This window comes from Apium graveolens, unplaced genomic scaffold, assembly GCF_009905375.1.
Source record: "Apium graveolens cultivar Ventura unplaced genomic scaffold, ASM990537v1 ctg5804, whole genome shotgun sequence".
Lineage (NCBI taxonomy): Eukaryota > Viridiplantae > Streptophyta > Magnoliopsida > Apiales > Apiaceae > Apium > Apium graveolens.
The window spans coordinates 16,577-35,005 of NW_027419107.1; the positions used below are offsets into that span (position 1 = coordinate 16,577).

The 18,429-nt window shown below is 33.0% G+C and overlaps 1 protein-coding gene and 1 long non-coding RNA gene across 2 annotated transcripts; both read right to left on the reverse strand.

The window, feature by feature from the left end:
* Nucleotides 1-11,756: 11,756 nt before the first annotated feature.
* LOC141702854 (uncharacterized) lies at nucleotides 11,757-12,893 on the reverse strand. The gene is made up of 2 exons (XR_012567275.1): nucleotides 12,760-12,893; nucleotides 11,757-12,532 (listed from the first exon to the last, which is right to left on the reverse strand). It is a non-coding gene; the product is annotated as an uncharacterized LOC141702854 (long non-coding RNA).
* A 4,386-nt stretch (nucleotides 12,894-17,279) lies between these two features.
* On the reverse strand, nucleotides 17,280-18,150 carry LOC141702848 (secreted RxLR effector protein 161-like). The gene is made up of 2 exons (XM_074506461.1): nucleotides 17,482-18,150; nucleotides 17,280-17,336 (listed from the first exon to the last, which is right to left on the reverse strand). Exons 1-2 carry the CDS (start codon nucleotides 18,148-18,150, stop codon nucleotides 17,280-17,282), a joined length of 726 nt encoding a protein of 241 aa, XP_074362562.1.
* Nucleotides 18,151-18,429: the final 279 nt, after the last annotated feature.

Genomic DNA, 18,429 nt, shown 5'->3' on the forward strand with positions numbered 1-18,429 from the left:
TTTATTACGCAAAAAAAAGGAACAAACTTAATTGAGAAAATGAAAAAAAAGTAGTCACATCTAATGTTGAAGAAAGTACTGCAAAATAATTTATTAGTCTCCGGGTTATTCCAACTTAACAATATCAGTCATATGCTTCCTTTTAACTTCATTCTTGCACATTCCTCACGCATATTTTCTGGTAGACTCAAAAACAAATCAACATCAACAGGCTTGTTCACTATCCTTGATGCGACAATCAACTTCTCTTGTATGGTCAAGCCAATAATATTATTCACAATACCATAGACCCCCCTTCGTGCTTTAACCAAATCTTAGTCATACCCTATTCGTTAAGTCATAATTCCAATTTGCTGAGCAGTGTTGTTAAGAAAGTTTCCAACATTTTCTTGCATTTTTTTTCCTGGAGGTCAACAATTCTTCTTGCAGCTTGGCCCTTTTTTCTTCTTTTCATTTGCTGGTGAAGTATCGGTAGAGCATGAAAATTCAGCACCTTCATATTCCTCCTTATCCAAATTCTCGATAATATCAGCAGGTCCTTTAACATGTTATGTGGTAGCTCTGTCCTTCCCAAAAATACGTTGCCAGTCATCATTCCAATCTACCGGCTTGTTACGTAGCTTATGCAATTCTGGATCTCTCTGCATATATAAATAGATACAGTGAGTAACAACAAAGTTTGCAAACCAGTTGCAAAGTAATAGCAGCTACTTGAAAATATTTCCTAGATCAGGCCAACAAAAATACATCTCAGGGAAAATTGAAAGAACATATCCAGAGTCTTGGAAAATAGTTTCCAAGAACATGATATACCATACATTGCACCTATATTTTTAACCTGTCTCTAAATTTTAAACAAAAACTACACATAACAATATTTATAATAAATTTATATATGCGGTAATAGTTTACGGAAAATGCTAAACATGCAGTTAGCCACACTATATTATTAAAATCTCTATTTAGATCCAAAAATGCCTTAAGTGAAATGTCGTACCTTGCAAATTTGTGTCCAGGCATCTTCATCATCAATAGTCAACATTTTCGAGTTATGGCATCTCGAAGTACTCTGCCATCTGATGCAGAGCCTTCCCATCTGATGCAGAGCCTTCCCAACCAGCTAAAACATAGGTGAACATCATGTATGGCGTACATACTCCTAAAACATTAATTTATGAAGACTATACTAAATAAAGTACTAATTTTACCAGAAGGAACACGTAATCCATTTTTTCGAGTTATGGCATCTCGAAGTACTCTGCCATCTGCTGCAGAGCCTTCCTAACCAGCTAAAACATAGGTGAACATCATGTATGGCGTACATACTCCTTAAACATTAGTTGCAATCTCACATTTTCTACTTCTATATTTTACGTGCTCGGATGGAGGTACTCTGACTCTAATGTAAGTTCCATCAAGAGCTCCCAAACAGTTTTACAAAATATTTTTCTTATTAAGTGAAGTGTGTAATTGTATAAATATGAAATGAGTCTTTTTATTATTTAAAAAGAAAACTTTTACTTGAAAATATTTCCACATATAGTCATTACAAGACTTGGTAATAGGGGTTGGCTTTTTTAGAAGAACTTCGTGCAATCGTACAACATAATTTAGTACATTGTTAAAGTACTTGCTAACAGTTTCACCTAACCTTCGATAAGTATGTTTAATAGATCTGTTCTTGTTATGTTCAGCTAAAATGTGAAGGAAGAAATACACTTGTTCTTCCACACTCACATTCCTCTAGTCTTTAAGACCATATTCCCGGAGCAACTGATATAAAATATCATACTTATGTCTATTCATTCGGAGTTGCTCTTTAAGAGTCAAGTCCCCATCATTTATTGTATCATCTAAATAATCAGCGCTCCTTTTTCTCCGAATTAATCTCGAATCCCCATTAACTGGTGGGATAGTTTCTAATGCACTATACAACATAATATTTAAATGCATAACCTTTATATACAATGATAATATTGTACTCACATGGAGCAAGAACAAATGTAGTATTATCAAATCATCCGCAATATTCATTGTTATTCTACAAAATCAAGAAATGTAAACACAATTATATATACACATATAGACACATATTAGCATAATATAAATAGTTTAAAAATTAGAAGTTCTGCATACCAAACAATACAATTACTAACACTATTAAATAAAGCTAGTATCAATTATCAGGACAAGTATATTTTTGTATCTCAACTAGCTAAGAACAAAGCTGGTACCAACAATTAAGGTAAAAAAATTATTGAATTGAACATAATTATAGGTGAACATGTCAAAAATAAGAAAATAATGGATCAATTCTTACGTGTTATCGGCGATAGTTTGTTGATGTTAGGCAAATGATAGTGGTGTAAGATATGAGATGAAGAATATAAACATACAGAGACTTTGTTACATATTGGCGGAGTGTTTGCAAAATAATAGGGAGTGGGTATGTGTAATTTTGGAAAATTAAAATTAGTCCTCCTTAGTACTTGCTTAATGGTGGTATTATTTTATCCTGAGTAATAGCTTATTTCCTTATCATTTTCTTATCCCCAGATTATAATCCTAGGACTCAATTTTGAAAACAAATAGGGGATTTTATTTTTTTAAACTATTATTATCCTATCATGAGTGTAATATCGTTAAACAAACGTGGCCTAAGAGGTATCACTACGTAACTTTTGGTTCACTTGAGCGTACATACTTGCATTTTTATTGCTTTTAAGTGGTAACTTTGCATAACAATATAAAATTGAGTTCAATATATATATTATACGCATTCGCATATAATTTTTATTGTATAATTTAAACTAGCTTTATTACCCGTGCAAGGCACGATATAGCTTTATTTATAAAAAAATTGCTATTTTTTTGTGTACTTTTACGATATTTGTCTGTTGTTTCATACCATATTGCGTGGTTCATGTTGAGAGGACTACTGTAACGACGAACATCCTTAAATTTATATTGTGTTGTGAATGTAAAGTTTAGAGTGCACTCTTACCATTAAAATAATGGTTTTCTATCAAGTCTCAATGATTTTTTCAACTGGAGATACCAAAAATATTATAATATTTAGGTGTCATGTTTATCAAAATATGGGGGCAAAATAGTAAATTTTTTGCACGGTCGAACTCGAACTTCAAATTACTCTGCTCATAAGGTTCACGAGTCTTATCGAGCCGATACTATTTTTAATAGAAATATATTTTTATCTAAATATTTAATATTTTTTATATTTATTAGAATCGAATTCGAGCATAACCTATCATATTTCGAGTTTTTGTCAAATTTAGTGAAATTGATTCAAGTTTTCGAGCGAAACTTGAGGCTACCAGACTATTTACGACCCGAGTTTCATGCTTGATTTAAGATTCAGGTGAAACCGATCTCGTGCTCGAGCCCGGTCATTTTTAATCGAGTTCAAGTCTGAAAGTTTTCGACTCGGCTCGACTTATTATACCTTTAGTTGTTGTAAAGTTGGCATTTCGAAGTGAGTTAATTACCCAAGTCTCAATATTTAATAAACTATTATTAAATGGTAATATATTATCAATAAATTAATATGGTAACATAATATCAACAAGTTATTTATTTATTATTTGTAAATTTTTATTAATTAAAAAACAATTAAAATCACGTGGTTGTACATGAGTATAAAGTTAGTATATTGTAGTGAGCTAATTACTCAAGTCTTAGAATAATTTTATTATATATAAATAATTCAATATTAGATTATATAGGTTTAGCCATCCAATATAAAGAAATAAATATATAACTCGGTACTTGATGTTATCAAAATATAATCAAATGAGCCTCTAGCTATATCGATTGAAGTCACATGTTTGGATATAGGTGTCACAGGTTCAATTCTACAAGCCAATAATATTTTTCCATATCTATTCAAATAAGGGGGCAAAATATTAATTTCGAGTTATATGTTTTTCCTAAAAAATTTGAACGTATCGAACTTTTTACGACCTGAATCTCGAGTTTGAAATTTAAAGTTCGGTTGAACTCGAGTTCGTGCTCGAACCCGAACATTTTTAATCGAGTACGAGCTTGACAGTTTCCGACTTGACTCAGATTGATTATACCTTTAGTTGTTACACGAGTATAAAGTTAGTATCTCGATGTGAGTTAATTATCCGATTTTCGATAATTAATAAATTATTATTATACGGTAAGATATTATCAACAAGTTAATATGATAATATATTATCAACAAGAAGTTATTTATTAAATGTATAAATTAAAAAACAAATTATAATCCCGTTGTTGCACATGAGTGTAAGTTATTATATTGTAATCAGCTAATTACCCAAGTCTTAGAATAATTTTATTCTATATAAATATTGAATTATATAAGTTTAGTCACCCAAAATAAAGAAAGAAGTAAGTAACTTAATACTTGATTTTATCAAAATTTAACCAAATGAGCTTTTAGCTCAATTGGTTGAAGTCATATGTTTGTTATAAGTATAAAGTTAGCATATCGAAATGAGTTATTCAATCAAGTCACAAATCATTATGTTCTATATAAATATCAAAATAAATATAAAATTTAACATAAGGCAAGACACCTCGTGTAAATAAATAAGTTTTAACTCAATGCTTAATTTTATAAAAATTTAACCAAAAGTGTCTTTAGCTCAAGTGTTTAATGTGTTTAATTTGCAAATAGTTGGCATAGGTTCGATTTCTATCAATAACAAATATTTTTGATATTTATTAAAATACATGGGCAAAACAATAATTTTGAATAAAATGTTTCCCTAAAAACTTGATGCTACAGATTATAAAGATAACAGATTTTATATAAATATTAAAATAAATATAAAATTTAATGTAAGGTAAGACATCTCGTGTAAATAAATAAGTTCTAACTCAATACTTAATGCTATAAAAGTTTAACCAAAAGTGTCTCTAGCTCAAGTGGTTGATTTGTTTAATATGCAAATAGTTGGCATATGTTTGATTAATCTCAGCAATACAATTTTTATCAATAAATTACATCACAATCACACATTTTAAACTTTTATTTTCTATTCTCACCCCTTTCTCACCCACCCACTCATAACCCACCAGCTTCCGCCGACCCATGTATATTCCATTGCCGCTCAACCGTCTTCCTCTGGTAAGCACGAGTCTTTCTCTCTCTCCCGCTATCTCTCGCTCCCATATACTCTACTCTTCCAACATCCAACTTTATCCCGCCATCGATAATACCAACCCCCACCGCCGCGACGAAGCCTCGACGGTCCCTCGCTTCCACCACTACCCTCACCCTAACTCTCCTTTTCCCCCTCTTCTTTTTCATTAATTTTACGTGATTTTTTTTCTTCGACGAAACTCAGATCTGAAATTAATATTTTGATTTGTAGTGACGAAGTCGGTATATGGTAATGGTGATGTGTGATGTTATTGTGGTGGTTAAATTTGTAGGTGGTGCGTGGAGTGCGTAAATAGTCCGATTTTAGTATTGTTTGATGGTGATTAGTGATGATTAAGTATGATGTTGTGGTGATTAAATTGGTATAATGTTTGGAGTCGGTGACCATGGTCGAATCTGGTGGCAAAACATAGTAGTTGAATCTGGTGATTTTAGGTTTTCCGATAGTAATTTTATATTTGAAGGTGTAATTTTTCATTTTTCAGTGGTGATTTTATATTTTTAGTGGTGATTTTTGGTTTATCGTTGGTAATTTTATATTTGACCGTGGTGATTTTCTGGTGGTTGCCGGAAATGGTGATGGTCGTTGGTGATGGTGGTGGTCGAAAATGGTGATCGTCGGAGATGGTGGTGGTTGGTGCTTGAATTAGAAAGGAGATGACTAAATAATAAATGAATGGTGATAAATTAAGGGATTGTTGGCCCTGAGGATGACCCCAGGAGACATACTTGAGGTTAAAACAAAACAAGTGTAGTATAGGGGTATTTTTGTAAATACAAGGGGGTCATGTTTATATTTACAGATTTACCCTTAAAATATTACACTATAGGTAATTTTCCCGAGGACAACCTCAGGTCCGGTTTTCTCGTAAACTAATATAAGAGATAAGAAATGAGTTTCTCATATATCATAATAATAAGATTCCCATTTAAGCGCGACCCTGTATATACAGAGAGGGAGTTCAGTTGAACGTACATAATCAACTTTTTCTTTTCAACCAATTTATTGCTGATTTGCGTAGAGCTGTTCGCGAACAAGCTCGAGTTCGGCTCGTTAAGGGCTCGGTTCAGCTCGGTTCGTTAAGGGTTCGAGCTCGAGCTCGAACACAAAAATGTGTTGTTTAAGAAAACGAGCTCGAGCCGAGCTTTTGGTATGTTCGGCTCGAGCTCGGCTCGAAAAAAATTCAATTTTTTTTATATATATATTTGATTATTATGTTTTTTTTTCAGATTTTTATAAATAAATTTTAAATTATTGAACCATATGAATGTCAAAATATATATTTTAGTAATTTGAAAAAAATTCAGATTGTAAAATCTAATTTTTTATTTTGATATTTTAATAATTAACAAGTGACTTGACTACTACTTGTAACTAATTTTTATTTCCTGATTGGTGTTTTGATTTTTTTAAAAATATTTATAAATGATCCAACCGTACGAATGTCTATATCGATATATTTAAGTGATATAATAAAAAAATTAGAAAAAATGAATATATTTGGTTTGCTATTTTAAGTTAACCAGTAGTTTGACCGATACTTCTATTTAGTCCCATATTGATGTTTCGATTTTTTTAAAAATATTTATGAATAATCTAACCATACGGATGTTAAGATCTATATATTTTAGTGATATGAAAAAAATTTAGAAAAAAATAAATTTATTTTGTTTGTTATTTTGATAATCAACCAATGGTTTGAACAGTACCTCTAACTAGTGTTTAGACTCATAATAATATTACAAATTTTTAAAAAATATTTATGAATGATCCAACCGTACGGATGTTAAGATCAATATATTTTAGTGATATGACAAAATTTTTAGAAAAAAATAAAAGTATTTGGTTTGTTATTTTAACAGTCAACCGATGTTTTGACCAAAAATTTTTCTTTAGCTCGGCTCGGCTCGGTTCGACTTGGCTCGTTTTGATGAAGAAAACTCGTGTTCGGCTCGTGTTCGGCTCGGTTCGATTTTGTTCGATAAAAGCTCTTGTTCGATAAAAGCTCTTGTTCGGCTCGTTCGTTAACGAGCTCGAGCTCGAGCTCGAACACGGTTTTCTGTTCGTTAAGAAAGCTCGGCTCGACTCGGTTCGTCAGAAAAAAAACTAAAATTCGGCTCGGTTCGATCAAAACTCGGCTCGGCTCGGTTCGTGAACAACTCTAGCTTTGCGTTTCCTTGCATAACATATGATCATTGGCTTGAGCCTGAGGCATATGCTTATTTTTCTTGTTTTCATCATCTTCTAAGTGGTGGCGCATTTGTAATATATATAAAGATTTTCTTTTTTGAATCACCTAATTTAGAACTTATATATGCAAATATATATACAAATATATATATAGAGAAGGGAGATACATGTGTTGTATTTTTATTTTATAAGTTACTTATACTCAAAACTCGTTTATCAGAAATTAACGTAGTTGGTAATTACTATGTTGGTTGTTTTTTCATCCTACATATATTGTTACCTCCACTTTTATAAGTTGTACGGTAATGAGACGCAGCAGAAAAATCATGCAACCTTTTTCAAGAAATTTAGATTCTCATCCTCTCTAATAGCAAAACAAATTGGATCTGTGTATAAGACTATACAGAATTCTGAAATCATGTAAATATTGCTATAATTTTGTTGCATGTATTTTGCAGACTAAGAAGGTAGGAGAAACCTGGAAACTGCTATATATGTTCACGTTAAATTATAACAGGCCAGTTCAACGCCTGATTTCACTTTTTTTTATCAGTTGATAGTTACTTTTATTTTTATGTGTATATATTTAATTGTATCATCATAGTAACTTGTCTTTTGAACGTGCTTTGATTTCTTAAGGATCCTCAAATTACCCTTTATTAATTTAAAAAAAATAACTTAATCATCGCTTCATTTCCTTACTCATAACTCCTTAGACTTTCAAAATCTTCACTTCTTCGAAATAGATTGTACATTTGCATGCCAATAACCGTTTTGTTACCATGGACAAAGTAATTAGGGCAGAAAACACAACATACAGTTTGAGTGTTTGACTCCCTGGTTTTGTTTATGAAGAAAATATTTCCGCAAATCACAAGCAGTCTGATTAGCCTCATTTTGAGGTTCAGTGGTGGTTAATTTTCCCGCCTCCCCTACCTAAAATAGTCTGATAAAATTTCAGCTGCAGGTAATGTAGGTTTCTTATTACAAATGCCAAGTGATATATAAATATTATAATATCACATACCTTTCTTATTATCCCACATCCAAATATTAGACTTTAGTCGTGTAGTTATAATTGCTACTATTACCAGTACTGCAGTAAGTTGCTTACAGAAGAACTGAAAAAATGAGTTACTCTCCCGCCAAAGAGAAGAAATGAGATGTAAATTTCAATGTAGCTGTCATTGCAGATGAAGAAGACAACAAATTATTCGTACATATGTGAAGAAGTCGTATTTTTAGTCTGTAGAAGCAGATGCAGAGTTCATGTAAAGGAGGACATCCTATGACATGATATGGATGAAGAGATTAATTTATGATCATTAGTACAGTTGAATCGCGGGGCAAATCTCCCTTGGCGGTGAGCTCATCCCTAATCTGCCATGTGAAAGTATATATTCACAATTTGCAGTTTTAGTAGCTACTGCCAGTGGAGTATTGCCCCGTAATACATCAGTACACTTTCTTGACGATGAACAACTGACCAGGATTATCGCTCTATAAATAGACAACCTAGATAGGGACTCGAAACAAGGTCAAAAATCTTATAAGTGCCGTACTTAGCATATACTGAGTTCATTCTGGTTTCCTGCTGTAAAATAGACGTGTTTAACAATCCTCGAATAACCTCAACATTTGGTTTCTTTTCTAGATAGATCTCTTTCTATCTATCTTATCCTCTTTTATTCCTAGTCCTTGATAGAAATAAATGATGGCTCTTCGTACTCCAATGGGATACAATTCCTGCCAGTTGATCTACGCACACCTGTCAAAGAAAATATGGAAAATCAAAACGATAATATTCCAAAAATCAGATATGCCATGTCCTCTATTTTTCCATTACTTGTAACTTAAAAATTTGTTCTTGGAAAAGAAGAATCTGGACATGCTTTCATAATTGCAGCATTGGTGATGCATCTGTACGGAGATTTAGCTGACATTCATTCAATAACATAAGTTTAGGTTACCTATAGAGTGAATACAATATCTTGTGCTAAATTTCGAATGTACTACCTTTAATCTTGACCTCAAGGATTTTTAAATATCTTTAATCTTGTGGGTCAGTCAGTTTTACCCCCTGTTGAGTCAGTCGGAAAAGGCCATGTTTCTTGTAGTGACTGATTTACCAAAGTTACTTATATATATCAGGTCATGTTTAGTAAGATGATTGCTTTGCAAAGGGATGATAAGAAAATAGCATGACCATGTATAATGAAGGAAACATCCAAATGAATTGTTTCAGCATATGCTATTCAGCTTATACTATTTATTTTATTTTTTATTTTTGCTAATTTATTCAGCTTATGTTGTGGTGTACATCGAATAACAAGTTGTGAACATAAATAGTACTGATCAGCTTATTTTGTTTATGTTAAGAATCGAAGACGAGAGGTGATCTATGTTAAAGGAATAAAAGTGTAATATTCTTTTATTGTAATTTGGAATATCCACATAAACTTTTTCTTCTGAAAATGATGGAGACAAGCCAGGCAGCCTCAATGTATTATCATCAAATAAGCTTCTAAACAGGGGATCTAATAAAACCATAAAACATGTGCCCATATCAATTATGTTATCACAGAAGTGTATTCATGTATCATGCTAATGGTTACATCATTGAAAACTATTGTTCCATCATGCCAATATTATGCTAATATGAAAATGAGGTGTGAAGGCCATGTATAGGTGCCAGAATATAGTCTGTCTTGGATTCACATTTTAATATTTTATATTTCCAAAGATATAAATTAAGCCTCAGAAGGAAGTAAATGGTATACATAATGCTGGTTTTTGATTTATCTAGAGCAAAGGAACATCTCAGAAGAACAATTCCTGTTATAAATATGGATGAGCTGCTCTATATACTTTAAAAATTCAGTAGTGTCATAGCAAAAACAACAAAGGTTATTGACAGTACTATTTTTAAGTCTATTTATCAAATTAGTGCCAGTTACCAAATTGTAAAGAAAGAAAAGATCTTCTTCCGTCAAGTAAAAAGTGTTGCGATTATGAATACTGTAGTCTGTAGCTGTAAGTAGTAGTTTCTCAGTGTGTTGCTGAATGATCACAAATTTTACCCCGTTGGAGGTGCATAAAAAGTGTTGCAATAAAAAATGTATGTTAAATATGTTACCACGTTATATTTGCATAGAACTCTATAGCAACAATTTTATTAGGGTAATAAATTGTTGTAGATATTGATTATTGTAGTAACTTTTTAGAGTGTTGCTGATCAAATATGTTACTCCCTCGGTTTTTTTAATTGTCATAATATTTAATTTTTGTGCAATTCAATTAATTAAATTTTGACTGAATTTTATTAATAATTTATAATTTAATAAAAAAAAAAAATTATAGTATTAAAAAGTACGTTTAATCTAGCTAGTTTAATATATGATTTTCAGAGTTTCAATAATTTAATCTTTGGTAAAAAAATTGTTAATTTGACTAATGAAAAAAAAGGTGACAATTAAAAAGAACGGGGATTTGTATTTGCATACAAGTGTTACAACAACAAAAAATTGATGTCTTATTAATTGGTCTTTGTAGTCATACACTATAAAATTTATTACTTAGAAAACCACGTTATTTGAAAAAGTGTTGTGTTAGTTAACATAAAAGTGTTCCAAAATATAAGAATACTAATTTTACTTACTCAGTATAGTGTTCAACATCATTATCGATCATTATTGCCGTCATCATCATATTCATGGATAGTTCAAATTATTTACAGAAATTATTATTTTCCGTATTATGGGAACTGGGAAATACCGCCTAGAGCTCAAGAAGAATTTTTAAGTACGTCCAATTCAGAAGCGCATCCTATACATATTAAATCCCTTCCCCTACGATTAAGAAATCTGGAGGGTATGGAGATCGGAAAGTTCAACAAACTTTTCAGCAAAACTCTGTCGACCCATTAATCATGGATGGAGATCCCATTGTTCTAACCAAATGATTAATTTGAAAAATTTGACAGTCATAGTTAGAGAAAAATTTGTTTGGCACCTGATTTGCCATTTTGTTACCATGGACTCATGGAAGTAATCAGGGTAGAAAACACAACTTTTATTAATTCGCTTAATTTCTTTTTTGCATGGTACCTATATTGTCAATAAATCAGTTCATGTATTTGGGAAGAAATTAAATGATTTTGTTCCAGACTTATAATTCTGCAAATCACAAGCAGTCTTTAGCTCGTACCAGTATGAGCTAGCTGCTTGTGGATCCGAGTGTATTCATTTATCAAGGTTTAACTGTAGTCTGATTTCGGTAATGTAGTTTCCTAAACATAAAAAGGTAATGTAGTTTCCTAAACATAAAAATGTATAAGGAGATTAACTGGTGGTTAATATTTACTTCAAATAGTCTGCAACTGCTAAAAAAGAATAATATAAATCTTAGTTAATATAGCATACCTTTCTTATTATCCAACATCCAAATATTAGAATTTAGTCGTGTAGTTACGATTGCTACTACTGTACTATTACTAGAACTGTAGTATGATGCTTACAAGAGAGCCAAAGAACTGAGTTACTCTCCTGCCAAAGACAAGAGATGAGATTTACTTTAATATGTACCTGTCATTGCATATATGAAGAAAACAACAGATCATTTTAAATATGTAAAGCAATCGTCTTTTTTTGTAATGTTGTAGCAGATGCAGAGTTCATATAAACGAGGACATCCTATGACATGATATGAATCAAGAAATTAATTTATGATCATTAGTACATCCGAATTGCGGGGCAAATCTCCCTTGGCGGTGAGCTAGTCACTAATCTGCCATGTGAAAGTCAGTGTTCACAATCCCCAGTTTTAGTAGCTACTGCCAGTGGAGTATTGCCCCGTAATACATTAGTACATTTGCTTGACGATGAACAACTCACCAGGATTTTCACTCTATAAATACACAATCTAGGTAGGGACTTGAAAGAAGTTCAAGGTCTTCTACGTGTCGTACTTAGCATATACTTGAGTTCATTCTGTTTCCTGGTGTAAAAAAGACGTGTTAAGCATTCTCGATACCTCAACATTTGGTTTCATTTGTAGATAGATCTCTTTCTGTATATCTTATCCTTTTTATTCCTAGTCCTTGATTGAAATAAATAATGACTCTTCGTACTCCAGTGGGATACAATTTCTGCCAGTTGATCTAGGCACACCTGTAAATAAAAACGATAATATTCCAAAAATGAGATGCTATGTCCTCATATTTTTCCATTACTTGTAACTTAAAAAATTGTTCTTGGAAACGAATCTGGACATGTCTTCATAATTGCACCATTGGTGCTGCACCTGTACAGAGATTTAGCTGACATCCGTTCAATAACATAGATTTAGGCGGTGATCTACAGAGTGAATACAATATCCAAATTTCGAATGTTAATACCTTTAATCCTAACCTCAAGGGGATTACTAGATAGCGGAGGATCATGGATGATTGCTTTGCAGAGGGATAAAAATGAAAAGGAAACCGCGTCACATGACCATGTTCAATGAAAGGAACCTCCTAAAGGGATTGTTTCAGCATATGCTATTCAGCTTACATTGTTGTTTTTCTAATTTTTCAGCTTATATAGTGGTATACATGGAATAACAAATTGTGGATGTAAATAGCATGGAATCAACTTATTGAGTTTATGTTAAGAATCGAATTATGTTGAAGGAAACCCCCAACCAAATCATATATTATTCGACAGCTACACATGAATAATTTGTTCTTGGAACTTTTTTTTATTAATCAGGAAAATCTATCAAGAATGACTCCTGTTATAAATATGTGATGAACTGCTCTACACACTGTTATAAATTCTGTAATATATCATGCTAAAAATAACTAAGGACGAAATTCCCCTTTATTTAGAGTATTTTTGAATCTATTTTGTAACACTAACCAAATTTATTGCCAATTAAGAAGAGATCTTATTCCACCAAGTAGAAGTGTTGCAATACTGAATATTTTAGTAGATTTTCTATGTAAGCAGTTGCAGGTGCATACAAAGTGTTGCGCAACAATGGATGTATGTCACACTAATACATGTTTATGTCACATCAATACATGTCATAAAGTATTTCTTTAAAAACATTAATGTTGGCTAGAAAAAGTGTTGCAACTGCTTAGAACTCTATAACAACACTTTTATTAGGGTAATAAAGTGTTGCAGTTATTATTATGGTAATAAATTTTTAAAGTTTTGCAGGTCATATATGTTACCCCGTCGCATACAAAGTGTTACCACAAATAATCCCTGTCATATTAATAGGTGTTGCAGTAGTCGTAAAACTTATTGCTTAAAACCCAAAGTTTTAGGAGAAGTGTTGCATTAGTTGACAATGGAACTGACCCAAATATAAGAACCCTAGTTTTACATATAGGTTTTTTTTTTTTTTTTTTTTTTTTTATTTTTATCTATCGTAGGTAACCCGCAGCCGCTACCCTTCGGGTGCGTACTGGGTAAACCCTACGGGCTCACGCAATAGCCTGCAAACCACGTGAACCAAGGTAAACCGCATTTAAGCGACATGCTCTGACTCAGGAGGCATAATCATAAATTCTCCTCCCGTGGGATTCGAACCTGTGACCAAGAGGACAATTTTCCTCTCTTTAACAAACTGAGCCAACCCTTGCGGGCGACGCTTTGGGTCAGGTTAGTATTGAATGATCTGACACTTATACATCGGTGTCTTTGGCTATGTTTTGACAAAATCTTAGAGTAGTATGCAATTATATATTCGGGTTATATAGGCCATTGATGGGTAAATTAAAATGTGCAAACTGTTTCGTTATATTTTGTGAACATACATATAGTTTAAGTGCTTGCTATCCATGGATATCAACTTCCATATTTCTCTTTTTCTCTATCAATATTCTATATATAGTTACATAGTACTCCCTCCATTCAAATTAGTTATCCCATTTGACTTTTTCATGTAATTTAAGGTGTATTGACTGCATATCTTCATTAATTATATTATATATACTCTTAAAATATTCCATATTTTCATTGTCATCTCTATCGTCGTCATCATACATCAGAATATCTTTAGATGTATAAAAGGCATGGATAGTTCAAATGATTATTAATGCCGTACTATGAGAAATACCACTCAGAGCTCAAGAAGAAGTGGTAAGAACTATTACAGAAGCATCCTATACACATTAAATCCTTCCCCTACCATTAGGCATTCAGGGTCTAGAAAGGTTGTAAAGAGACACCCTATCTTACTTAAGGCTATTCACCATAGCTCTTTCAACCCATTGATCATGGATGGATATCCCATTGTTCTAAACAAATGATTAATTCGAAAAAATAATTTGACTGTCCTAGCTAAAGAAAACTTTGTTAGGAAATAAAACTAATTAAATATTAACCCTAATGTTGATACCTACTGATCCCACTTACTAATCAAAAAATGGAATTTCCACTGTACACTGGCACAGCAACGTCCTTATTAACATATAAAGTTCTTTTGCACATTAAGATTTTATCCAAGATTAAGAAAGCATATGAAGGTGAAGAAAGTGTTTTAACTACTCACTGGGCTTAAGAAAGGGGATGGACCTGCTACGATGTAGAAGCAAATGGAGTGCATATAACGAAAGACATAGCGTTCTATGGATTAAGGAGTTGTTTTACGATCATTTGTACAGCTGAATTGCAGGGCAAATCTCCCTTGGCGGTGAGCTAACAATTCTAATATGCTGTGTGAAATTCAATGTTCACAATCTGCAATCAAAGAAAGTAGCTTTCTGCCAATAGAGTATTGCCCAGTAATACATCAGTACATTTTCGTGCCTCATTAAAAGTTTGAAGGTTTTTTCTCTATAAATAGTGTAGCTAGAGACTTGTAACACGTTCAAAATTTCCTGCATTCTTCAGGCAAATAGGATATTCTTGGTTTATTCAGAGTTTGATAGTCAAAAGAAGAACAAACAAGAAACATATTCCCCTTGTGCTGTAACTTCAAGATTTCATTACTTTCTAAAAGATTAGATAGAGCTCTTTTATTTCTATCTTTTCATTTTCCCCGGCCTTCTACGCAACGAAGAATCGACTCTTGGAACTTCAATGGGACACAATGGTAGAGTGGAATTAACTTCACTGATCTCCAAAAAATCATTACAATGTGCTCATTTTCAGCTCACTTACTATATAAAAAAAAGGACTTAGAAAAGAATTCCGGACATGACATATTATCAGCTGTACGTTCACTTGTTGCACTAATCTGGATCACTTAAAAGTTGATTATGATGGACTGACGAAATTAATTTTGGACCAATTTTTCGCAATTTAATTTCTTCTATATTTCTGATAAGCTTAGGATCAGTATCTACATATAATTATCTATAGCGAGATAGAGAACACATATATTATTTTGATTTTAGATCCTGTTCTTTGCAGGATAACTGAAAGGTGCGTACATGAGGACCAAGTTCTTTGATGAAGAGAACTAAAAAGGAATGAGTTCAGCATATGCTGTTGAGCTTATACTGTTGCGCATATCCCACAACCAGTTGTCAGTCCATATACTACAAATGCAATTTTTTTTGGTTTCTGTTGAGAACGGAGGACGAGAAATTATGAAAGTTAAAGTATCAAATAATTAAAGTGCCATATTCTTTTATTTTGGTTGGGAATATGCAAATTTCTTTTCCTTCTATATTGATGTAGACAAGTATGTGCTGTCTATACCCTAATGTTGTGTTTGGTTGGGGTGAATGGAATTCAATGGAATGGAATGAATATAATTAAAGGAATTAAATGAGAGTTGGAGGGAAGATTTGAAAAAAATAATTAGATAGACAAAATTGTTATGATAAAAATTGTGAAGAAAATAGGGTTAATATGGAATGGAGCATTTCATCTCAAATTGAGGGTGTTTAATTATAATGTAGGTGGTTAGAAATGGAATGGGTGAAATAATGAAATTTTAGAAAATTTATTCATTTTCTACTTAAAATCTCATTCCATTCCATTCTATTTCATTCACCCCAACCAAACACAGCATAAGATGTAAGAGATACGTGATTAACCAACTAATTTTATAAACCAGGAATCCATTTAAACCAAGTGAAGCATATGCTACAGGTACCCCTGTAAAAAAAACGGCAATAGATTATTGGCAAAACTTATCAGAAAAAAGTGGTTAGAATTGATGAAGTATAGATTTCCTACCAATTTAGAGAACGGTAGGAAATAGTGCATATATTGAACCCAAATTTTTTGTACATGTAATCATCAAAATCTATCCCAATTTCGGTAGATTTTAACTCACCAAAAAGTGTATTAATTATGTATATATGTATGACCATTCTTTTGAGAAAACTTATAATGATATTAGTGTTGGGCTTGCTGAGCAGACCTAACTCCACATTAGTATGATATTGTCCGCTTTGGGTCGAGCACACACGGGTTTGGTTTTGGGCACCTTCCAAAAGGCCTCATACTAATGGAGTTATCCGGCTGCTTATATTCTAGCAAACTGCCCCTCTCACAAATGATGTGGGACAACTCTTAACAATCCCCCCTTTCACACATCGGACTCGACCCGAATCTGTCACTTGATTGTGTGATCTGCTTCCTTTAGACCTATACTGGAATCCTTCTGCCTTCCTGTCTCCCCGGGGCTCATACTGGAAGGTTCACCTGCCTCCCACTTAAACCCTGTAAGAGGTTAGCCCATCTGCCTTTTTTCTAAGTACATTCATTGACCGTCTCAACCTGGCTCTGATACCAGAGCAGATATTAGATAAAGTAAAATATATGAAACATAGAGTATTAGCTAGCTTGGTTTACTTCTCAAAGATCGGTGGATTAATTCATTAAAAGAAACTAAAAAAGTACAGGAAAACTAGTACTAATAAGAAACTAACCAAGTGTAAGCTAAAAATAAGGAAGACATTCCCGTTTAAGCCCCACGACCCTTCTTACAAAACTCAACCTCTGGAGACCTATTCTTGTGCACCTACACGTCAGACGCAGCTGACTTATTCAAAATAGAAATATATGTTTAGATTAATAAAATTTCAACATATTACCCCTTAATCTAAACGTCTCTAAGATTCTTGACCCCTAGTAGTTCACGCATTTTTTCAAACTTGACAACAGACATTGGTTTCGTCATAACATCTGCTCGCTGCTGGTTTTGTACCAATATGCTTGATGACAATTGATCCATTCTCCACGCAGTCTCTGATAAAATGATAACGCACGTGTATGTGCTTACTACGCCCGTGAAAGACAGGATTTTTAGCCAAATCAATGGTTGACTTGTTATCAATATATAACCTGACAGGTCCAACTGGTACATCTAATATATGACCTAATAATTTCTGCAGCCAGATTTCTTGGCATGTTGTAGCCGTAGCTTCCATAAACTCAGCTTCACAGGATGACAAAACTACACACCTTTGTTTTTGTGAAACCCAGGTGATTAGCGATTCATCTAAATAGAAGGCAATGCCTCCTATACTTTTTCTGTCATCCAAGCTTCCTGCTAGATCACTGTCTGAATATCCTGACAGCAAATAATTCCCTCGCCCTTTTACATAGATCAAGCCATATACCAACGTAACCTTTATATATCTAAGAATTCTTTTTGCTGCATTCATGTGTAACTCCGTAGGCTTCTCCATATATTTGTTGACCACTCCAACTGCGTAAGCTATGTCTGGTCTTGTGTGAACCAAATATCTCAACCCTCCTATCATACTTTTAAATTCTGTGGAATCCACTGGACTGCCCCTTTCATCCTTGTGTAGCTGTAGTTTTGGGTCCATCGGGTACTAGACTGGGTTACAATCAGACATCCCTGTTTTTTCCAAAACTTTCTTTGCATATGACATTTATTTCACCTCTATGAAGCCTTCTCCCTACTCGACTTCTAAACCCAGGTAATAAGATAGTTTCCCGAGATCACTCATCTCGAACTCACTACTCATCTGTCGTTTAAAAGTAAAAATACTCTCCAGACTTCTCCCAGTAACAAGTAGATCGTCGACATATACTCCAGTTAACAAATAGTTATTTCCTTGTCGTCTTGTGTACACAGCTTGTTC

What these genes read in the sequence shown, in the direction of transcription:
- LOC141702848 (XM_074506461.1), bottom strand. Translation starts at nt 18,150, where the DNA reads ATGGACCCAAAACTACAGCTACACAAGGATGAAAGGGGCAGTCCAGTG. An exon ending in GATGTTATGACGAAACCAAT is followed by an intron (nt 17,337 to 17,481) that starts GTCTGTTGTCAA and finishes TCTGACGTGTAG; the next exon opens with GTGCACAAGAATAGGTCTCC.